We start from the raw sequence: 23,815 nt of genomic DNA, 5'->3' as shown, positions 1-23,815 counted from the left end.
GAGTTTCAGGCTTTCACGCTGTGTTAACGGTCAGCTTGGTTAATGCTGAGCAGATGGGGGCGGGGCGCTGCCAGCTCCCATGGGGACAGTCCCAGGGCACGTATGCACATAACGCATGTGCAGAGAGTACAGGAGTCCCGCCAAGTGGATGGTGCCGTGTGGACTCACCTGCCAGTCAGCACTCGTTCACACTATCATATATCCGACGAGGCTGCTGAGACAGACAAACCAAGACAGAGGGGCAAAAGGCTCCTGGGTCCACCCTGAGGCAGCTGGAGGTGGATATCAACCCAAGGCCTGGCGTGGAGCCCTCCCTCTGTGTCATCCCCAGCAAAACTCCCAGCTCGGGGATCTCTCCACCCTGTTCCCCCTCCATCCGCTCTGGGGAAGACACCAGACAGGCACACAGAAGTTTATTTCAAAAAAATAATTTATAAAAGGTCATTTGCTTCTGTGTTTTGGCAGGCTCCCAGCCTTTCAGCCAGCACAGGGCAGTGTGGGGATGGGGTGGGCACGAGGGCTCCTTCCATCAAGATGCTGGGACAAGCAGCAGAGGGAGGCAGGGGAGGCCTGGGGAAGTGGAGTTCAGAGGTCTAAGACCTCTCTTAGTATGGGGAAGTGGGGAGGTTTAAGACAGCCCTGCAGCCAGGTTCAACCAAAGCCCCAGAACAAGGATGGAGTGCCAAGGCCCAGAAGTCCAAGCAGAACCTTAACAAACCATTAGAACCCCGGGGCCACGACTCCAAAGAACAGGGCCTTGAGACTGGGGTTGAGCTCTGGCTTGAGACCCAGAGGCCAGAGAAGGAAGTCTCAAAACTAGGGTCCCCAGGACCAAGGACCAGACCTCCCCCAAACAGAACCTGAGATCTGGGACAGGACCCTTAGGTCAGGGTCTGGGGCTGTCAAGGTCGAGCACCACCTGGCTGCGGTTGAGCCAGGAGGCCCAAGGCTGGCAGCCGAACTTGCCCATACAGCCTTGTGCTCCTGCTCACGTCTGCACCCCGGGGAAGGGGAAGGAGCTGGGCCTCAGTGGCAGGGGGTCGTGGCTGAAGACAGAGTCGCTAGAGGAGCAGGTGCTGCTGGCATCCCCACCGGCAGGGGAGTAGGGTCCAAAGGTTAGGCGGAGGTCGAGGTACTGTGGGGAACAGTGCGGTCAGTCCTGTGGTCAGGTGGGATGAGGCCCAGAGGGCGGTGGGCATGGGGGGAGCGGTCTTGGGATCATAGGGGCGCAGTACCTCCTCAGAGACGGCCAGCAGGACCTTGTCCAGCGCCTCCACCAGTTGCTTGAAAGTGGGCCTCTGAGAGGGTGCTGCGTGCCAGCACTCGCGCATTAGCCCGTACCTGGGGGAGGGGTAGGGGAGGGTCAGAAGGAACCTGGGGCCTGGCTGAGGGGGTGTGGCGAAGGGGTAGGAGGGTTTGATGCGAGGTGAGGCCACTCAGTGAAAGAGTACCCTGCCAGGCCTCCCCTGCTGGGCCGAGGAGGTGGTGACCACGAGTGAGAGCTGACCACTCTGTATGAGCGGACCGTGAGGTCAGGGTTAGGACAGAGAATGAGGACTGGAAAGTAAGGGGGAGCGTGGGGTGAGGCCTCACAGCTCTGGGGGGCAGTGTGGGGGCCGGTCCATCCGATGCCCCTCTCGTAGCAGCGAGAACAGCTCCTCCACGGGGATGCCAGGGTACGGGGAGCCCCCGAGGGTGAAGATCTCCCACAGCAGGATTCCAAACGACCACCTGGATGGAGGCAGAACCCAGGCTCAGCAGGGTACAGCTTCACTCCCTAACCCTGCGGCTAGGATGGGGGACCCCACAACTATGATCCACCATGGGGGTGGGAATAAGGCCTTCTTTTAGAGTTTGGTCCCGCTCAGATCCAGGGCAAGGGCTTTGGAAGGACAAAGGTTGCCTACAGATATATCCCAGGCCCCAGCTTCCAGGACTCACACATCACTCTGGTGTGTGTAGACTCTGTCAAACAAGGCCTCTGGTGCCATCCACTTGACAGGCAGGCGGCCCTGGAGGGAAGAGGGCACACTGCTGCCCAGGGCCAGGGGTCCCAGCGCCTGGCCCCAACCAGCTTCGCCCCGCCTTCCTTACGTTACTAGTTTTCTTGTAGTAGTCAATGTGGTGGATGCCACGGGCCAGCCCGAAGTCAGCAATCTTCATCACGTTGTCCTCGGTCACCAGCACATTGCGGGCAGCCAGGTCCCGGTGGATGCACTGGGGGCAGGGCAGGGGTCTTAGATTGAGGACACATGACTGAGAACCTCACAGCAACCTGATGGGTGGGGATCATTCACCCATTTTACAGATGGGGAAGTTGAGAGAGGGGAAACGTAAGCCAACTAACTTCAGGGCCCACACCTTGTCTCTGTGCACCGCCTCTTCCTGCCTGTGGGGTAGGAAGGAATGGGAACATGCAGTGTTAACTGCATATGGATGAGGCAGTACAGAAGGACTCAGGGGCACTTAGAGTAAGGAAAAAGAGGAGAGAGGGAGAAGTCGGGGGCATTTAACACAGGGCATGAAAGTGCGGGGATGGGTCATTACCTTCCGGGATTCCAGGTACTGCATGCCCCGGGCCACCTGGTAGGCGCACGAGACCAGGGCAGGGAAGGAGAGCGGCCCCTCGCTGCTCCGAGGCCCGTCAGGGCTGAGGTCGGGGCCTGGGGGGCGGCGGGCCCGTAGGAACTCCCGCAGGTTGCCCTTGGCAGCACACTCCACAATCACGTACAAGGGCCCTGCAGACGAGAGGGGTGACAGGGAAGCTGACAAGGCTGTGGCTCCATGCCCCCACCGTCCCCGCCCCTCACCCCTCCCCGCTCCCACCTTCCTGGGTGCAGACACCCAGCAGGTTGATAATGTTCTTGTGTCGGCCAATCAGCTTCATCACCTCCATCTCAGAGACCAGGTCTGCCAAGTCCTTGTCGGAGGCGTTGTCTGCGAGGATGACAGCCAGGGTGATTACACAAGGGAGGCTTTGAGTTGGGGACAGGACATGGAGCCCTAGATTCCGTGCCGAGAAGGTCTGGACCTGAATCCCTGCTAGGCTGTGTGGCCTTGAAACAGTGTCTTAACTTCTCTGAACCTCAGGATCATCTTGTATGAAATGGGACGATGGATCATGCCCTACTCTTATAGCAGTTGCAAGGATGCAACAAGATCAGGATATAAAAGTGCTAGGCCTGCCAGTGAGTGCAACCAGGAAAAAGGAGGGAGGGGAAAGAGCTCTGAACAGGAAGGAAGCTCCATCTAGAGGACTTGGCATCAGTCCCTGAATGGGGTGAGAGCTCCTGGGGGCGGGAAGTGGGCTGGCGCCCTGCGGTCTGTCTGACCAGTGCCTGGCGTCCATCTGGCCTGGGAGTTCAGGGAGCTGCTGGTAGGCGCAGCCAGGGGAGGCCAGGAAGAAGCTGCTCTAGTTTCTCTTGAGAAGGCTAAGGACCAAGGGCTGAGCCCCTGGGGCTGACCTGTGGCCCTGGGCCAATGACATACCCTCCCCGCCAGACCTCACAATGCACATTTCTCAATCCCTGCCTCCCAGAAAGTGCCAGGTGGCCCCAGCTGTGCAGAAAGGAGGGGCTGGCGGGAGTAGAACAGCAGTTTGGGCCGCTTTTGTAGAGGGGGCTGGGGAATAGCAGCGAGAGGCCTCGATGGTGGGTCCTGCCCGGGTGTCCTGAGCCCCCTGGGGCTGCGGCATGGGCTGTTCTCTGAGAGAGTGGTGGACACAGGGGGAGATCTGGGAAGGGCCTGGGGGAGACTGAGGGTGCAATCTGGGGGGAATCATGGGGGATGAGGTGGAGGCCTTCAAGGCTAACAAGGTTATTTGAGGTCAAAGCTGACACAGGATTGCAGATCCATCACCCTAAACTCTTGTGGTCACCATCATCCCAGTAGTGAAGGCTTTAGGCATCATTTTCCACCAACCTCAGGCTGGGAGGCGGGGACTATTATCTATCCCATGTGATCTGTGAGGAAATCGAAGCTCAGAAATGACTTGCCAGGGTCGGTGGCACATTTGGGCACTGGGCCCAGGGCGGCAGCAGGGGGACTGACAGCCTTTCCTGGTCCTCACCCACTAGCTCCCTGAGTCCTGTCCATTACTCCCACGGTCATAGGGTCTCCCACAAGCCTCCACACTCACCCTTAAGCATCTTGACGGCCACCGTGCTGGCTTGGTCCGGCCGGGTGGGGTCCATGCCGAAGGCCTCTGCACACACCACCTGCCCAAAGCAGCCCTCGCCCAGGGGCTTTCCCAGCACCAGCCTGGAGATGAGAGAGACAAGACCTCAGCCACCGGGCATCACTCCCGCACAGGGTCTGATCCCCACCCTCACTCGGCATGGCATACCTGTCCCGGGGGAACTCCCACAGCGGGTCAAGAGGCAGGTCAAGACTCACGAGGCCAGCGAGCAAGGGGGGGCCGCTGGAGGAGAGACGGACACCCCGCACCAGGGACAAGCTTGACTTGGCTGAGGAGCCTGACTCCAGCGAGAACTGCAAAGTGACAGACTTGGTCGGTCTGCTGAAGCTGAGCTGGGGCAGGAACGCAGGCCCTGAGTCTTTGCCATGGGAACACGGAGGCGGGGGACAGCACAGTGGATACCTGTCGGGCCAGAGGGAAGCGAGACAACTTCTGCACGGGGGCGGGCTGTCGGTGGTGGCGGGTGAGGAGCGTCTGCCTGCGATATAGCCCGACCAGCAGCAGGAACACGATCAAAGCCAGAGAGCCTGACGAGTACAGGATGATGTCCGTGTACCTGCCTTCGGGTGCCGTCGCTGTCCACGTGAGGTCCTCCTCTGCCCGCAGATGGACACACGGACAGAAACTGATTGGTCAGTTAGCGGTCAGATGGCTGGCCCCACCCTCTCTCACTGAGGCCCTTGTAGCTCCTCAGACAGAGAGACACACACCAGTAAAACTGCACTGATACCCCGTCCTGCGTACCCACGGACTTCCCTGGTGGCTTAGACAATATAAAATCTACTTGCAATGTGGGAGACCTGGCTTTGATCCCTGGGTTGGGAAGATCCCCTGGAGGAGGGCATGGCAACCCACTCCAGTATTCTAGCCTGGAGAATCCTCGTGGACAGAGGAGCCTGGTGGGCTACAGTCCATGAGGTCACAAAGAGTCGGACACGACTAATCACAGCACAGCACTGCATACCCGTGTCCCAAAGGGTTGCACAGTCATATGTGAACATGCATAGCAGGATGCCACATCTACACGCCACATCCCAAATCCATATCTCACAGACCAAGGAAGACTCTCTACCCAGCAGGTCACAGCCCACGGCTGGACCACAGCAGGAGCTCACCTGGCAGCACCGTGAGCCAGGCCGACTGGTAGGAGAGGCCGATGGAGTTGCCCGCCAGGCAGGTGTACTCGCCTGCATCCTCAGCAGACACATTCCGAAGGTACAAGACCTCCACCTCTGAGCTATTGATGTCCGCTGTCTGGGGATGGGGGATACACTCAGGGGTCACAGCAGGGCCTGGGGTCCCGCTGTGGCCAGGAAGCGAGGTGGGGACTCCCCACCCCCGTGGGAGGATGGTGGAATCAGGTGCCAGCAGGGACTAGACCTTTAAGACTTGCACATAGGGGAAGCCGTCGGCACCGAAGCTGCTGCCGTTGATGACGATGTGCTTCAGCCACTGGATGTGGGGCTGGGCGTCACTGTACACCTTGCAGAGCAGCTCCACGTCACTGCCCACCACAGCCGTGGTGTTGGCCGGGAGCCCTGCCTGCAGGATGGGCCGGTGCGGGGACCGCTCTGGGGGTGAGGCCGGGCCAGGCTGTCAGCCCTGATCGGTGGCACCTACCTGCCTCCCGCCTACCCCCCATCTCAAGGGACGAACCTTCCTGATACTCAGCTCAGACCTTGTTCATCCCCTCCTTACACCATTCAAACCTTACTTGACTCCCCATTGCCTTTGGGGACAAGGAGAACGTCTCAGTCAAGCACTCAAAAACCCTCCAGTCTTGGCTGTCTGCTTAAATCCCACAACCCAGGCATATACTTCCCCACAGAAGCATTATATTCTTCACGCCTAGGGCCTTGGCTCCGCCTGTGTCCTCCGCCTGGAGGTCTTTCCCATTTCCCCACATCAGCTGGGCCCTGCTTCTCCAAGCACACGTTACTCCCTGCGCTTCCCTTGGACCCACCTGGTCACTTTGAGCAGCTTGAGTGAGTCGCCTAAGACTAAGTCCATCTGGCTTGTCAGACTGGGCCCCACCCGAAGGCAGGGACAGGGCTCCCACCCCCACGCCACCTCACCCGCCTGCCCGCCCACTCACCCAGCACGTCCAGCAGGTAGCTGTAGCGGATGCTGCCCAAAGAATTCTCCACGAGGCAGGTGTATGTGCCACGGTCAGAGGGCACCACGCTTTCCATCACCAGGCTCCAGTGCTGGTGGCGCAGCTGGGGAGCAGACATGTGTCCATGAGAGGCCACCCAACCGTGCCCACAGGGGTCTTCTCAAGCTCTCTAAGCCCCGGGGAGACCAATGCCAAGGGTAGGGACCTTGGGACAAAGGGAAGGTGCCCAAAAGTATCCAAACAGTGGGTTTGAGTCTTTTGAGTTTTAGCTTTACTTCTTCCAAGCTGGGCCCCCTTGAGCCAGTTTTTGCCCTTTCTGAGTCTCAGCTTCTTCTGAGACTACAGCTTGGAACTGACCCTGTTGTGGTCTCATCATGAAAATGAGCCGCTAACACACTGATACCTGCTGGTCAGTGATCCTTCCCACTTTACTCATGGAGTTGCTAAGGTCAGCAGGTTAAGTCACTTGCCGGGGAGTAGCAGAGTGGGAACTTGACCCAGAGTTGTCCATGTCCACGGTCTAGTGGCCCTTCTGGGGCCCTCGGCTGTCTTCATCATTAGAAAAAGAGCTGTGGGTTTGACTTGAGGGCACCAATGAGGGAACCTGGAGACTCACCCGAATGCCTCCAATGCGATGCTCCCCGTGGAAGTCCTGTCCATCCTTGAGCCAACGGATGGTGGGCATGGGGTTGCCTGCAGCTGGACAGCGGAACTTGACGGTGTTCCCGGCAGGCACCGCATGCAGTTTCTTCTCCATGCGCTGGGGGTGCGTCCAGTAGGGTGCTGAAGAGGAGGAGATAGGAGAATTCAGTGTCCGCTAGAAGACCTCTTGTTCACACACTGATCTGTTCTCAGTGACCAGCAGGGAGGCAGGGTCTTTGAGGACTCACACTGACCTTGCTGAGGGTAAACGTGCCCATTCAAGGGGCCCCTGTGGATCCTGGGGTCCTCATCGCCATTGCTGGAGGTCATGGAGTCTATGTCCAGGATGGAAGGAGGCGTTTGAGGCCCAAGACAGAGAATCTCTCTCCCCAGGCATCCCTTAGTCTCTGCTGGACCCCCTTACCGTCCACAACCAAGGTGACGTTGTGCAGAAGCAAGGAACCTCGTGCCAGGCAGAGGTACTGGCCAGCATCCTCGGGTAGGAAGCTGGCAATCTCCAAGCGGCCTCTCCAGCCTCGTACCCGGCCAGCAGGTGTCAGGCGACTGCCCTCCTTGTACCAGTGGCCACTGCGCTCAGCCCGCCCACAGCATAACCGCAGAGGCTGCCCGAGGGCCACCGCCAACTCTTGCTCTTGCTGCTCCGGGCTGGGGGCCAGGCAGGGCTCTGTGGGTCAAGGGCAGGGGTCCATGAGCCCTGCAGCCCCCTGCCTACAGAGAACATGCTACACACACGACACGAGCACACTCAACACATGCGAAACACCTGCTGCCCCTTCACGGACACACAACCACATGCTACAGACGCTATGTGCAGGGCAAATGCCACCCCTCTGGTGCATAGTACACACACACGGTACATAGCATACATGCTGGACTGGACATGCCACTGTCTAAGGAACACACACACACACACACAAGGCACATGCTATACGTGCCACGCACAGGGCACCCACCACACCTCTAGGGCACATCACACTCATAGTGCATACACCACACATGCTGGTGGGGCCCCCCAAGTCCCACACGCCCAGTGCACAGAACACACACGCACACATACACACACACACACAGCCAAGGGCTCACCACCAGTTCTGCAGCCCAGCTCACGGCCCTGCACCCTGCAAGGCTAGTCCTCTCTTGGGGACACACAGATAGGTGGACGCTTGCTGGGAGCCAGACACCAAGTCTCCATGGCCGAGTCCTGCCCGGCTGCCACCTCCTCAGGGCCTGGGCCAGGATCCTCTCCAGCCGTGCTCAGCCAGCAGCCCCCTCCTGAGGCCCGCTCTTCCCTCCCTGGCCACCCTCTCCCTTCTCAGAAGCCATACCCAGCTCCGTTTCCTCAGAGGCCTCAAACGACAAAGCTGGAGCCCCAGGTGCCCCCAGCAGGACCCCCAGTAGGACCAACAGCAGCTGCATCTCCTTCCTGCTGCTCTCGGGGACCCAGGCTGGGCCTCCTATGACTGCCTTCCTGAAACAGAAAGGGCGAAGAACTCCTACTAGATCCGCACCTTTGCTGCCGCTCTGCTCCTATTTTGCAGATGAGGAAACTGAGATAAGAAATGGCTGGCTGACTTGTCCAACCCCGACAGGCAGCGTCAGAGCAAAGACTGGAACCAGCTCTGATGTTAACCAGAGCTCAAGGCTTCCCCATGGTAGGTTGGTGGGGGCGGGGGGGGGGGCTGGGGGGCTGGGAGGGGGCTGGGCTTCCTGCCCTTGTTGGGTCCTGCTGAGACCTTCCTTGGCACATGTTCACAGAAAGGGCAGTTTTGGAATTCTTTGCTTGGAGGGAAACAGAGAATGGAGACACATCTTCTCCCTCTCAGCACACATAATTTATTTTTTGCTGAATAAATGTATTACCGAAGAGCCAAAAAAAAAAAAAAAACAAACCCTGAAATATAAAACAAGGCCAAACTTCAGCATTTGGATGTTATCTGATCTGACCCCCACTCCTTAGAGCATTGCTTACATTTCCATGACCAGCTTCGGAGACCTATAGTGGCAGGGCCAGTGTGTGTTTAGTCATTCAGTCATGTTTGACTCTTTGCGACCCTATAGACTGTAGCCCGCCAGGCTCCTCAGTTCTCGGGGATTCTCCAGGCAAGAATACTGGAGTGGGTTGCCATTCCCTTCTCCAGGGGATCTTCCTGACCCAGGGATCAAACCCAGGTCTCCCACATTGTGGGTGAATTCTTTACCATCTGAACCACCCAAGAAGCCCTACAGTGGCAGGGTGCTGACTGCTAACAAGGCCATACATCCCATGGCCAGGAAAAATTCTGAGCCAGAATTGCATTCTGGGGACACTTCTGTTTTTTGTGCCCCTGCAAGTCCATCAGAGCTGAAAGCTCTTGTAAAGCAGGTAGACTCTAGTGTCTGACAGAGCCAACTTCTCTTACCAAATGCAAGTCACTGTCCCTCTCTGGGCTGCTGTCCTTACAGGACTGCTTTGAGGATAAAAGAGAACACATGTAGGGCCGGGTGCACAGAACGCTGCAGTGTGTTCTTCCCTTTCGCCTCTCCATGACTGTCATTCTGTCTGCCCTCAGCCAGTCACCTCCAATTCTGGTGCTGTTCCTGGCAGGTGTGATGTACACTCCCACCCCATCTAGGTACTCTCCCCCAAACACCATCAATGATGTCTCCATCCACCAAAAGGAACACTCAAACCCGAGCCTCAGGTGGCAGGGGAAGAGGGTGACTAGTATAGTTCCAGGGGCCTGCTTGCTATCACCTGGCGCTGAGTAACAGGTGTTATTGATGTCTCTGAATCCACCTCACTCAGGTATCTCACCGCACCCCTTCTCCTCAGCCCCTGCTCCCTGTGACCTGAGTTCTGAGGCAGGGGGCGCTTAGCTTGTCCCAGCCAAAGGCATTATCTCCCTCTTCAAATGGTTTCTTCTCTGGGCTGCCCCCACAGCTGGGGCATCGCTTGTCCAGCCCCTCTCCAGTCCATCTCACCTTCCCTGCCTGAACCTGGAGCACGCGACAGGCATCTCTAGCTTGGGCAAACATCTCCCTTGGTTCTCTAGTAGGTTTTAGAATTTAATGAGCCTGTCATGTCCCCCCCCCGGCTCAACACCCACCAGCTTACAAGCCCATAACGGCTGCCTATGGGTAGCAGCATCCAGTCTGTTTATCCAGCGCCCAAGGCCTCCCTCCTTGTCCCCATCATTCTCATTGGCCACACAGTCTGCTTCTTCGGCACTGAGCAGTCGTTGGCTTTCAGAACTGGGCATGTCTTCTCTCTTGCCCATACCTTTGCGACCCCACTTCTCTACCTGGCTCAGGTGCCACAATCTGTGCTCTGTCTGCGCCCACCTTTGGTTTCCATTGCCCTCCTCTGTGAAATCCCCTCACTCTGCTCTGCTCTTCAAAGACGTAGCTCTCTGGGTTGGGAATGGAGTGGGAGGCCCAGGGATTTTATTCCCACTCCGGGGCTACCCTGACCTCAAAACCTTAGTTGGGTCACCCGCGCGGCTGACGGGACAGACTGCCCTGCACCTGGGGTTGAAGGGTCTGATTCTGACATCAGGTAGCCTACCGCACTCAAGCGCTGGGAGAGCCTGGGCAAGTGACTGCACCTCTCGGAGCCTCAGCTTCCTCATCTCTATTCGGGGCGAGCAGACCGTCCAGCAGCCGAGGGACCAGCGCGCCCTTCCTCCGCCCCTATCGGGCCACCCTGGGGAGCAGGGCCAGTCGGCGGGTCTCGAAAGGAGCTGCAGGGACAGTCCGCCCGCCCCCGCCCGGGTGGGCAATGAGTAACCAGCTCCGCGGCCAGGGTGCTCTTTGGACGGAGCGGGACAAAAGGCCCTGTGTGCGCTACGGGTTACTGATTTACCTTGCCCTTCACCCCCACGCCGAGCGGACGCCCAGGTCCCTAGTGCTGGGAGGGGTCAGCTCCCGGAGCCCCGCTGCCGCTCGCCCCCTGGCGGCTGGGAGCGCAGCACGGGCCTGGACGGGGTCCCGCCTCACCTCGAACCTCCGTGGTCCCGCTACTGGCACAAGGTCCCGACTTACCTGGGTCCTCCGCGGCCCGGCTCTCAGCTCCCACCAGCCCCGACCCCCGCGCCCAGCGGAGACAGAAGCCTGCTCGGGAGTTGCTCAGCCCCCAGCCGCAGAGCCAGGAATGCACCCGAGACAGCGGCGTGGCCACGGGTAGCCCAGCGCCCCGCCCACCTCGGGTTTCACCTACTTCGGGCTCCGCCCCTCCTGGACCAACTCTGTATTAACAGCGGGTTGGCGGGGAACGGCCCAGCGTCCCGCCCATCTCGGGTCCCGCCCCGCCGGGACCAGCTCCTGACAGCGGGGGGTACAGCGTCTCGCGTACCTGGAGACCATTCCTCGAGCTCAACTGCGCCTGGTAGCCTAAGGGGTCGGCCCAATGCTGGCTGGCACACCCTTTCAGAGTCCGCCCCTTTTGCCCCATCTGGGCCAGGCTTCCAAGTTCTTGACCATAACTCCGTCCCTTGCTCCTCACACCTCAGGGAACAAAACTCAGCAGTTCAGACCTGCCACCTCCCCAGAACTTGGCTTAGCCTGGCTCCTCTGTCTTCTGCACAATCATCATACAATCGACCCTCTCTGCCCTAACCCTCATCCTTCTCTGCACAACCTTCAGAGTGATGTTTAAAATACAAATCTGGGGGCTTCTCTGGTGGCTCGGTGGTAAAGAATCTGCCTGACAACGCAAGACACTCAAGTTCGATCCCTTACCCAGGAAGATCCCACATGCCAGAGAAACTTAGTTGGATTTTCCCACAGCTAAACCAGGCTCACCTGTGACCTGAACACTACACATCTAGCACTTAGGAAACAGCTTTGAAAAAGTGTCCAGACAAAACCTATCACACAATTATACACAGCAGCTCTACTTGTAACAGCTAAAATAAAATAAAATAAAATATAAATCTGACTGTGCCAACCACAACCACCTCTTTAGAACTTTCCAGTAGCTTCCTGTAGAGATTTTTGGCCTGACCTGGCCCCGCCCATGTCTTCAGAGGAAGCTTTCCTTATTTCTTCCCTGCTCCCACCCTACCTCTGGGCCTCCACAAATGGTACCGCTTCCTGAAACAATCTTTCTGCTCTAGGTCTGATTTGCTGTTGTTTAGTCATTAAGATGCAACTTGGCTTAAAAATCAACATTCATAAAACGAAGATCACAGTATCTGGTCTCATCACTTCATGGCATATAGATGGGGAAACAATGGAAACAAGGACAGACTTTACTTTCTTGGACTCCAAAATCATTGTGGATGGTGACTGCAGCCATGAAATTAAAGGACGCTTGCTCCTTGGAAGAAAAGCTATGACAAATCTAGACAGAGTATTAAAAAGCAGAGACATTACTTTGTCAACAAAGGTCCAAATAGTCAAAGCTATAGCTTTTCCAGTAGTCATGTATGAATGTGAGTTTGACCGTAAAGAAGGTTGAGTGTCAAAGAACTGATGCTTTCCAATTTTGGTGCTGGAGAAGACTCTTGAGAGTCCTTTGGACTGCAAAGAGATCAAACCAGTCAATCCTAAAGGAAATCAGTCCTGAATATTCATTGGAAGGACTGACGCTGAAGCTAAAGATCCAATACATTGGCCACTTTTTCCAACTCATTGGAAAAGACCCTGATGCTGGGAAAGATAGAAGGCAGGAGGAGAAGGGGACGACAGAGGATGAGATGGTTGGATGACATCACCGACTCTGGACATGAGTTTGAGCAAGCTCCAGGGGATGGTGAAGGATGGGGAAGTCTGGTGCTGCATCCATGGAGTCCCAAAGAGTTGGACACGACTGAGCGACTGAACAAACAAAGCAAAACAGTCACTCAGTCGTGTCCAGCTCTGAGACTGCATAGACTGAAGCCCACCAGGCTCCTCTGCCCATGCAAATTCCTGGGTAAGAATACTGGAATGGGTTGCCATTTCCTTTTCCAGAGTATATTCCCGATCCAGAGATCAAACCATGCCTCCTATTAGCAGGTGTATTCTTTACATGTCAGCTCACATCCCCAGAGAAGCCTTCTGAATTTGCCAGTTTCTTCTTCCATGTCTTTTCTCCTGTGAGCATGGCAAAGTAGCAGGTAGTGAAGTGATTTAGAGCACAGACCGCAGAACTCAAATTTAGCACCATCACACATGGCCTTGTCAAGTTACTCCATCCCTGTGTCTACATTTTCTCATCAGTAAACCAGGTATGATATTATCATTCTCAAGAAGTGGTTGCAAAAAGTAGACATGTTCTTCTCACACACAACAGTAGGAATATAAATTCATGGGGCCCCTGTGGAAAACAGTATGGTGGTTTCTCAAAAAATGAAAAAAAGAAACACTATGTGACCCAGCAATTCCATTCCTGAGTACATATGAAAAAAATGAAAACATTAATCTGAAAAAATACATGCACCCCAATGCTCATAGCAGCATTATTTACAGTTGCCAAGATGTGGAAGCAACCTAACTATCCATCAACAGATAAATAAATGAAGAAGATACTATATATATATATGAGGCAGGAATGGCCCATAAGCCATACCATTATATCTCAGTTGCCTGGTATACAACAGGTGGACTCCGAATAGCTCCACCATGTCCCTTCCGGCTCAGGTCTACCTCAACTTCGAGCACTTCTCTCCAAAATATGATGTCATAGGTCTGCTGACCTTTGATCTCTATCCAATCCTCACCTTAAGTCCAAGCCCTGTGCTCCTCTGAAGACTTCTGCAGGAGAAAGGAAACCCTGAAGTGGAGTCTCAGTCTCGCCTCCCAGTCAGCCCGCAGGGCCTCCCAGTCAGCCCGAAGGCTGGTGGGGACCCTGCCCTTGAGAAGTAGCTTCCTTTCCTTTTGTTATGCGGAGGAGTCCAGCTTTCTCCACCCTGACTCCCAAACAGCTAGAGGCTTTTCCTTTGCATAACTAAAGTGAAAGAAAGTGAAGTTGCTCAGTGTCCAACTCTTTGCAACCTCATGGACTGTAGCCTACCTAGCTCCTCTGTCCATGGGATTTTCCAGGCAAGAGTACTGAAGTGGGTTGCCATTTCCTTCTCCAGGGGATCTTCCCCACCCAGGGATTGAACCCAGGTCTCTTGCATTGTAGGCTGACGCTTTACCGTCTGAGCCACCAGGGAAGTCCTAAAAGGCCATTGAAGTGATTTTTCCCTTTTCCCTCTCAAACAAAAGAAGGGTCTCTTCCCAAAGATAAATCAGAAAATAGTTGCTTATCTGTTTAAAAAAATTTTTTTATTTTATATTGGAACATAGTTGATTAACAGTGTTGTGTTAGTTTCAGGTATATAGCAAAGTGATTCAGTACATGTATCTTTTTTTTTTTCAAATTCTTTTTCCATTCAGGTTATTACAGAATATTGAGCAGAGTTCCCAGAAAATAGTTCGTTAGCTTTTAAAAACTGTTTGCCCTGATTCCCCCATGAGGGTCCTTCCTTGTGGAGCACCCTGGAAAGATGAGGCTCCAGGCACTGGGGAAGCCAAGCAAATGGGAGCTTCCTGCCCAGAGAGGGCCTCAGACCTCCCGGACTCAGCTCCCCACCGCTGGTCCCCTGCTGGCTCCTCCATGAATGTGGTTGGGGGGGGGGAGTGCGGTGAGCTGCCAGCAGGAGCTGGACCCCACATAGCTTTCATTCAACTTCCAGCCACTTTCCCGGTTTACCTGAGCCAAAAGCAAAATAAGGCTTTCACAGTCCAGGTTGTGCAACCTCCCTGTCCCCTGAGATGCCCAAGTCCTTCAGCCTGACACCCCTGCCCCCACTCCCTCCATCGGCACACGTGTGTCCGGCCCTCCTCCCACACTCGAAGCTTCTCACACTGCGCCTTTGCAGAGTTGGACACTCTCTCACAAGGTCTCTCATTCATTCACTCATTCAGCAGGCGTGTATGGAAGGTTCATTATGTAGCATATACTGTTCTAAGTCCTGGGGTTAAAGCTGCTGACTCAGTGATAGGGAAAGATAGATAAGTAAACAGCGCACAGAAGGAGACACGCAGGGGGAGTCTGGGAGAGGCACCCGAGCCTGTCTTCCCTTCACGGTCTCGCTCTGTTGCTAACAATCTTTCACCAGTCACATTTGCAACCTTTCTCAAAGATGGTCAAATATGCACGGACAGACAGACAGACAGACACACACACACACACACACACACACCCCCCACACACTCCAACGGGGGCTCAGGTGCCTGCTATCCTGTGATTTTGTCTTTAGTTGTCCCAGCCTCAATTTCTTTAGCCCCAAAATGGGTTCACCCTACTTCCTTTTCCTCAGGGGTGTTGGAGGAATTGACTGAGTTAAGAGAATGGGTTTCACTAGAACAGGAAGTCCGGAAGAAGAATTCCTTATGTTGACCGAGTTCCCACTGTATGCCAGGCACCGTGCTAGGCTAAGGTATTATCCATCCATTATATCCTCTGAACCTTCCCTCCAGGCAAATGGGGGAGGAGTCCTTAGCTCCCTTTTGCTGGTGACAGAGCAGGCACTCAGGCATACAGAATGACTTGTCCAGTCACATAGCAAGTGAACTTGAATGGAAGTGAGCCCTGAAACTTACTCTCCTGGGCCAAAAAGGGGAGGGAGCGCTCAGGGAGACTGTCTATAGAGCTGGGATGGTTGGTGCTAATACATCAGCCCATTTCTGTCTGCATCTCTCTCTCTCTTTCTGTGTGGCCTGGAAAAGCAGAGATTCACCTAAGATGAGTATGTATAGGAGCTGGGGCTGAGCATTGCTCTCTCTGCCCATTTGGCCAGGATTGATGGGGTACTTATGAAGTGCCAGGCCCAAGGCAGGGGTTGGCAGGCTCTGGGATCCTGGATTGCAAGACTGGGCCAAGAGGGACTCCCGAGGCCAGGCTCCACCCCCCACCTGCCTGGGAGCAGAGTTAGGGGGAGGGGGGTAGACATTGCCTGGTGCCGACCATGTTGTTCTTGGATGGCAGCCGGGCCCGGGGAACACTGGGGCTCTTGTGCAGAAGGGCTGCCGTGAGCCCCTGCCCAGGCCCCACTCCAGCACAGGCCTGGCCCCATCCTCTGACCCAGTCTTGCGCTTTCTGCTCTCCTTTCCTTCATTTTTTCTTTTAAAACAATTTTTATTTTGAAGAAGTTTTAGAATGCGGAAAAAATACCCAGGGTAATAGATTAACAGTTGCTACTCAGAATTGACAATTAGTATCACTTTACTATTTTTTCCCAAACCTTTTCTCTTCTGGTTTCTCCCATAGGCTCTGGGGAGGTCTGGCTTGGCTTGCAAAATGGAGGTGACACTGACAGCTATTGAGTGGTGAAAGGCTGGGTGTTAGAGTCAGACAGATAAGTTATTTGAATGCTGAAAGCTTTATGACCCTTGGATAAGTCACTTAATTTAAGCCTCAGTTTCGTTTTCCATAAAATGGAAACAACAACTCTTCTGTGAGGGCTCAATGTGATAATGATCCATCTAAAATATGATGCACACAGCTCATGTTCAGGAAAGAATAGCCAATACTAATACTCACAACTATGGGCTTAGGTAGAACCTGGTCCAATGTGTGGGAAATATACTCCTGAGACCAGAAGGGAGGGACTACGAGGGTCTTCTCTCCTCCAGCCCTCATATCTCCTCATAAGCCACCCATTGGGCACATCTACATCCAGTGTCCACTCTGGGGACAACAAAGCCAGGAATTACAGGCTGCCCAGGACCTTGGTAGCAGAGTCAGGGAGCCTGGTGCTGATGTTGGCAGTCTGGGAGAGTTCTCAGGGAGGCCCCCTGAACCAAGTATGATGGATAAGAATGGACTACGAGGGATATGAGGGTCTCTCTGGGTCAATCCTCCTACCTCCCAGAGTCTCAGCAGCATTCTTGGTCCCCTCATGCCTGGTCTCAGATACTGTTAGCCTGTATCCTGACATATTAGGACCAGAGGTGTCTGGGGGCTTTTGTGGTTTGCCAGCCTCAGGCCTCCCTTAGCCCCAAGTCTGGAGGTAGGTGAAGGTCATATTGAAGTCATCAGGATTGTGGTCTACTCTGGTCACTAGACTTTTACCTCATGGTTGCAAAATGGTAGCTTCAACTCTGGCCATCACATTCGTGTTCAGGTAGGAAGAAGGAAGAAGCCACAAAGAGTTGAATCTGTACCTAGCAACTTTTGATTTTATTTCTTTGACCAAACTGTGACACATGGACATGCGTAGCTGCAAAGGAGGCTGGGACTTACCTATATTAATTCCAGTGGACACATTGTCTTCCCTAACAAAACCTGGATCCATTAAAAAGAAGGGGTGGCTGAGCATTGGGCAAATGCCTAATGGTGATACAGTCTCTGTATCACTAGTCTTATTGGCCCTGCGGTGACTTGTTTAAAACACAAACCTAACCCAGTCACTCCTCAGCTTCAACTACTCTCTCCCCACCACCCACTGTATCCCCAGCTCTTTAGCCTAGCACTCAGGACCCTTCAAAACTGGTGTCTACTGCTTTCTCCTGTCCAATTCCCACTCTCTGATTTCCAGCTGCACTGAACTCCCTCATGAGCAGACTTGATTTTTCACATCTGATGCCTTTGTACTTGCTGTTCTTCTTGTTGGGATTATCCTTCCTGCCTGTCCCTCCTTCCCTCTCTCCCTCCAGTTATCCCACCAGATGCCTGCCATTCGGGTTTCTGGATTCCTCTCAAGCATTCCATCTTCTCTGAGACCCTTCCTGACCACCCCGATCTGGACATTTAAATCCTTTCCCTCTCTGTGGAAACAGGACCTCTTCTCTGAGGTCCTGGCCCTCTCTTACTCCGAATTCATGAGAGGTTTGGGTAGGGCCAACACTTCTCCCTAGTCCTTTGGTGGGCATGTGTCCCTTCACCTGAACAATGAAGATATCCCATCTTCAACCTATTATGACCAGGTTAGGGATGAGCATACAGCTCGAGCTGGGCCAGTGAGAGGCTGTCTAGGCCTTTTATTGGAACTAATGGGAAGCTAACACTGTCAGAGGTTTCTGAGGTATGAATATGGAAGTCTAGAGCTGCTTGAGTAAATCTGCCTGTGAGTGAAGCCAACACGGGAAACAAGAGGGTCAAGAGATGGAGCGTGCTTGGATCCAGCCACGCCTGAAGATATTACCTCTTCGAACCTTCCATTTATGTGAGCCAAATATTTTTTTTCTTAAGTTAATTTGACTTTTGTTTCCCCCCAAACTCTGCATACATAAAAGGCTCTTAATAAATATCTTCCTCAGTAGAAATTATTCCTCCTCCTTTGTGTCTCCACCATCCTCTCTTGGCTCTTAGACCATACTGTTCATCTGTTCGCATGTCAGCAAATTCATCATGTCTCTGCTGCCATTTGTTTAAAACCATTCAGTGACTTCCCATTGCTTTTAGAATAAAGACCTGTATTAGTTATCTATGACTGTATAACAAATTACCCCAAAACTTAATGGCTTAAAATAGCAAATATTTGGCTGGCTGTTGACAGGAGCCCTTCACTTCTCTCCACACAAGCCTTTCCACAGGGCTGCTTGAGTGTCCTCCGGACATGTTAGCTGGTTTACCTTCATAGTTGGCGATCCAAGAAAGACTGACTGCATGTCTGTTATGATTTACTCGAGAGTCATACTTGGTCATTTCTACATTATTCTAGTTGTCAGAACTGAATCACTCAGTACAGGCCACTCAAGGTAGGGAGTGGGGTAGGGGAGAGGAAATTAAAACTTGACTTCCTGAAGAGAGGAATAGTTTAAAAAATGCGTGGCCTTTTAAGACCACTATAAGACTCTAATAAAACCACTATAAGACTAGATCCTACTTAGGATTGTAGGTTGAAGGGTTGTCTGAACACTTTTCTAAGGTTTGGGAAATGCCCCCATTTTCTGCCCAAAATGTTAGCTGTTCTCCAGGTTTCTCTTCCAGCTAAGGCCCAGGCTCTTCCAGTTCACACCATCTACTCCAGAGAGCCAGTGATGCCCACAAGTTGGGCTGGGGAGGCCCAGGAGCAATCTTCTCTTGGGGGGGCTGCTGTGGCGACAAGGCTGAGGTCCTGGGCACGGGGCAGTGAACTCTCATCCAGCATCAGCACCGGCTGGGCAACTGGCACAGGCAGCCCAGTACAGGCGGGCACAGCGGTGCCTTCCTGTACCTGTTCTGTGATGTGATAGGGTCATATACCTCAAGCCCTGTTCTTTAGCGCTCTTCGTAGTTCCTTGAACTTGAGCTAGCTGGAATTTGTTTCTGCTGCTTTCTGTTGAAAATCTTGATTCACCCCGAGGGAGTTGGGGTCTCTAGTCTCTCCCCGTACATGGTGACATATTCTCCCTCCTTCAAGATGACAAGCATCTTCTTGCCTCAAGGATTTGGTACACACTGTTCCCTCTGCCTAGAGTATCACCCCCCACCTCCCTGCACCTGTTACCCATCACCCACAGCCTAGTTCCCATTCAAACTTCCAGTCTTAGTTTGAAGGTCACTTCCTCAGGGAGACCTTTCCTGCCGCTCCCCCAGCCTAGACTCAGTCCCCCAATTATCCTCTTTGGCTGCACAGTCGTTTTCCTTCCCAGCACTTTATCACAATTGTAATGAGGAACTTGTACCCATTGGGTCCTCTGGGACAGAGATCATGTCTCATTCCCGGATCCTGGCATACAGGAGGCACTGAGGAAAAATAAATTCACTTTCCCACATGCTCCAGGGAGCTCTCTCCTACCCTAACAGCCCTCTGCCAGGAACTGCTCGGCTCCTAGCCAACTTCCTGGCCCTCAGGGGCAAGTAACAGATTTCCCAACTCTAATCAGTTTATTGGAGATTGAAGGTGGGAGGAGAAGGGGAGGACAGAGGATGCGAAGGTTGGATGGCATCACCAACTCAATGAATATGAGTTTGCGTGAGCTCTGGGAGTTCATGATGGAGAGGGAAGCTTGGCATGCTGCAGTCCATGGAGTTGCAGAGAGTTGGACACGACTGAGCGACTGAACTGAATCGGCTTATACAAAATAGTGAATTGATTGACCTTTTGCCTTTTAAAGTTCGGGGGCGCAATGTATGACAAAACCCACTGAAAAATAAAAAAAAAAAATAAAGTTCGGGGGCAGACAGCCTCCAGGAACAGCTGGATCAGGACTCATTCTCTTTCATGTTTTCTTCCCAAGGGCTCCTTTCTCCAGCAGATGCTCCCCAAGAAGTAACAAAGGTCACCAAATCAACTCTGGGCTCAAGACCTTCCCAAAGCTTCTACCAGAAGCCAGGAGGGTAGAGTCAGACCCACCCAGACCACAGGAGCTGAGGGTGGGGCTTTTACAGGAAAATCCTATTATATGGAGAAGGGTAAATAGATACAAGGAAACCAAAACAAGGGATAGATACTGTGCTTGGGGATTCTGTGATCCTTTACTGTGCAGTGAATCAACCCCAAACATAGTGATTTAAAACATTATTACTCCTTGTGATCCAATTGATTAGCTGGGCTCAGCTTGGCACTTGTGCTTCACCCTCCTGAGACCACCTATGTTGGTAGCTCCCCTTAGATTGGACAGATATTCCAAGATATTCTCCTTCATGCATGTGCAACTGGCTACTGACTTCTGTCTCCGTGTGGTCTAGTCCAGACTTCTTCTCAACATGGCAGGAGTGGAAGCATCAAGGCCTATGCCCTAGCCTTGAAAGTTGCACAATGTCACATTCCTACATTCTCTGAGCAAAGCAAGTCTTGAGGTCAGTCTATATTCAAGGGATGGTAAAATGGACTTTCTATCTTGATGCCTGGGTTTTCCAGGTAGTGCTAGTGGTAAAGAATTTGTCTGTGAATGCAGGAGATGTAAGAGACTCAAGTTTGATCCCTGGGTCAGGAATATCCTCTAGAGGAGGACACAGCAACCCACTCCAGTATGTTTGCCTGGAGAATCCCATGGACAGAGAAACCTGGTGGGCAACCGTCCATTGGCTCGCAGAGTTGGACACAACTGAAGTAGCTTAGCATGCATGCATGCGTCTTGATGCCTAGAGTGACAAAGTCACTTTGCAAAAGGGCACAGACCCAGGAGGCCAAAAATCCTGAGAGGCCATTATTGAAACAATCTACTGTACCCCATAACTTCTATGTCCTTTCACTCGCTTCCCACCAGCAACCTGGTTCCTTTGACCTTAATAATCACTAGAGGCGCTGCTCCTTTAGGAAGTCTTCATGTAAAATTCCAGCAATGGTCCCTACCAGCCCATATTCACTTATTCACTTATCCATTAATTTATTCATCACAAAGAAGTTATTAAGATAATCACAGTCCTATGCTAAGCACCGGGGACTCAGGGTAATGAATAAGATCCAGTTCCTGACCTCAAAGAGTTTCTAGTTTAAATGAAAATGTTAGTCACTCAGTCGAGTCCAACTCTTTGCCACCCCATGGATTGTAGCCCGCCAGGCTCCTCTGGCCATGGGATTCTCCAGGCAAGAATACTAGAATGGGTGGTCATTCTCTTTTCCAAGGGATCTTCCCAACTCAGGGATTTAACCTGGGTCTCCCGCATTGCAAGCAGATGCTTTACCGTCTGAGCCACCAGGGAAGCCCTACGTTGGCTTAATTATCAGGCAGACTATCCTTATATATTGGCAAAAATGACTACTGACAGCTCCAGAGTTATGATTCTGATTGCCCACGTTTAGGTCACAGGTTCACCCCTGGAACCAGGGAGTGGGCGGGGTCAGTCTCTCAGAACCACAGGGTCTAAAGAATGGAGCAGAGACATCACCCAAGTGAAGAGAGTTTTTAAAAAAAGGCTGATGAGAGGCTAGACATCAGGTGTACTCCCAGGCAAGTAACTAAGTTACAACCCTCAGAGTTATCCCCCGAGGGACACCTGGTAAGGTGTGCTAAAACTTGGGATCATGGGGGTCATATCTCTACACACTATGTCTTAGTTGTGTAAGCTTTGCAAGAGTTTGACTCTGTATTTCTCCTGTTAAAATGAACCTTTTCAAATTGTCTTGAGGGTTAAATGAAATATCAAATACACGGACTCAGAAAAAGTCTTTCTGTTCTCTTTGCTGGTCTGCTTCATCCAGCAAAAAAAAAAAAAAAAAAAAAGAAAAAGAAGAGCTTTCTCCACCTAGTGGCCAGTGGGGTCATTGCACTACAGAGCTGACCTTTTTACAGAACCGTAAGATTTCTTGCCAGTTTTGAAGCTCCTGGATGGATGGAAGCAGCATTTGTGAACAGCAAGCTTGGGAGTGCTAGAGCAGGGCTGTGTCTGCCCCGTCTGTAATGTGGGCTTGACACAAAGCAGAGTAGGTGAGGTCATTAGGTGGACAGATGGTGAGAGGGAGTTGTTTTTCCTGTTTGACACTATTGGCTGCCCATCAGAAGGCCTGGTTAGGGGTTGGAACAGCTCATCTGACAGGGGCTGTTGTGAGGGAAGGGCTTTCTTTTTCACTATTTCTTGGAAGAATCCCTGCCCGTCACTACCTCTTTAGAACTCTGGCTGAGAACTATGATTTCTTCTAATTTCTACTTCACAAGAAAATATCAAGGCCTCAGGGCACATGAAGCTGGTGGTAGGGCTCAGACCAATGCCCAGAGATCCAGAACATAGAGCTACTGGCACATACACAGCCCTATGTCTGCACTGAGTGGTTGGTGCATCCAGTTCTGAGCTAAGGGCTTTACCTGCATGATTCCATTTTATCTTCTCTTCAGATGTCATTGACTGTAGGGCTTGGGGTGCAGCAATAGGTTGAGGTTCCGTATCAGTGGAAGATGACTTTTTGCTAGAGCCCAGGGGAGAATCATCTTTGGCCAGAATGTTGTCTCTTTTTCTTTCCTCAATCAGATTGAAATAGGTTTCTGACATTTCCTAAATCACTGAGTCTTAATACAGGGGGCTGAGTCAGATGCCATCTGCATATAGATTTCCCTCCCCAGGGAGACCCAGAGCTTAATTCTGGCCAATGATAGAAACAGTAGTCATCATTCACATAGCATCTATCATGTGTCAATCACTGTAATTTTTTCATATGTATCTTTTCTTTTGGGCTTTCCAGGTGGCACTAGTGATAAAGAACCTGCCAGCCAATGCAGGAGACTCAAGAGACTTGGGTTCGATCCCTAGGCTGGGAAGATCCCCTGGAAAAGGAATGACAACCCACTCCAGTATTCTTGCCTGGAGAACCCCATGTACAGAGGAACCTGCTAGGCTATGATCCATAGGGTCACAAAGAGTCATACACGACTGAAGTGACTTAGCACACATATATTCTTTTAAATGACCCTATAAAGTAAGTGAGTACTAACATTTTACCCATTCTGGAGCCTGAGCTCTTTTCTTAATAGGTACTTTTGTTTTTTTGTTTCCCCTTTGCTGCGTTATGTGGTATGCAGGATCTTACCTAACCAGGGATCAAACCTGTGCCCCCTGCAGTGGAAGCGAAATCTTAACCATGGGACCTCCAGGGAAGTCCCAGAGCCCGAGTTCTTTGTTGCTTCACTAGGCTGCCTCTCCAGGGCTGATACTGCTTCTTCCATGAGAACTTCCTTGGCCAGCAGAGTCATGGGCAGGAGCTCCCTCTAATGTTTATCTGCTGGGCTGTGTATTGTGGGTCCTGGGCCACACTGGAGAATATTCCAGGCTACAGAAATTCAAACCTGATCTCAGGGGTGCTCAGAGTAAGAGGATCATTGATGAAAAGATGAGACTCTTGGGTTCAAATTCCTGGATGCCACCAGAACGGTCAATTAGAAAGATGAACAATACCAAGTGCTGACAAGGATGTGGAGCAGGAACTCTTCACTGCAGGTGGGAATGTAAGTTGGTAGAACCACTTTGGAAAGCATTTAGCATTATCTAGTCCAGCTAAACATGCACCTACCCTATGATGCAGCAATTC

At 52.6% G+C, this 23,815-nt stretch overlaps 1 protein-coding gene across 3 annotated transcripts; it reads right to left on the bottom strand.

The window, feature by feature from the left end:
* Positions 1–443: 443 nt before the first annotated feature.
* Positions 444–11,091, bottom strand: FGFR4 (fibroblast growth factor receptor 4). Of its 3 annotated transcripts, none has more exons than XM_065918256.1 (18): positions 10,998–11,091; positions 8,303–8,445; positions 7,381–7,641; positions 7,211–7,291; positions 6,931–7,097; positions 6,294–6,417; positions 5,579–5,769; positions 5,314–5,452; positions 4,601–4,794; positions 4,346–4,491; positions 4,139–4,260; positions 2,827–2,937; positions 2,548–2,738; positions 2,095–2,217; positions 1,942–2,012; positions 1,594–1,731; positions 1,236–1,341; positions 444–1,135 (listed from the first exon to the last, which is right to left on the bottom strand). In XM_065918256.1, the coding sequence occupies exons 2-18, from the start codon at positions 8,391–8,393 to the stop codon at positions 989–991; spliced, it is 2,403 nt and encodes an 800-aa protein (XP_065774328.1). In that variant the 5' UTR covers positions 8,394–8,445; positions 10,998–11,091; the 3' UTR covers positions 444–988. The 3 variants fall into 3 exon arrangements, with proteins under 3 accessions (XP_065774328.1, XP_065774327.1, XP_065774329.1); XM_065918255.1 differs by lacking the exon at positions 10,998–11,091 and adding an exon at positions 10,522–10,713; XM_065918257.1 differs by lacking the exon at positions 10,998–11,091 and adding an exon at positions 10,562–10,711.
* Positions 11,092–23,815: the final 12,724 nt, after the last annotated feature.

This window comes from Muntiacus reevesi, chromosome 1 (assembly GCF_963930625.1).
Source record: "Muntiacus reevesi chromosome 1, mMunRee1.1, whole genome shotgun sequence".
In the NCBI taxonomy this organism is placed as follows: Eukaryota; Metazoa; Chordata; class Mammalia; order Artiodactyla; family Cervidae; genus Muntiacus; species Muntiacus reevesi.
This window is presented reverse-complemented; position numbering and strand designations above follow the sequence as displayed.

Bases quoted from the DNA above. Each gene is read 5' to 3' on its own strand.
- FGFR4 (XM_065918256.1), bottom strand. From the start codon at position 8,393: ATGCAGCTGCTGTTGGTCCTACTGGGGGTCCTGCTGGGGGCACCTGGG. The intron at 7,292-7,380 runs GTAAGGGGGTCC...TCCTGGACATAG, and splicing joins CGTCACCTTGGTTGTGGACG to ACTCCATGACCTCCAGCAAT. The intron at 4,795-5,313 runs GTGAGCTCCTGC...ATCTGCGGGCAG, and splicing joins CTGGCTCACGGTGCTGCCAG to AGGAGGACCTCACGTGGACA.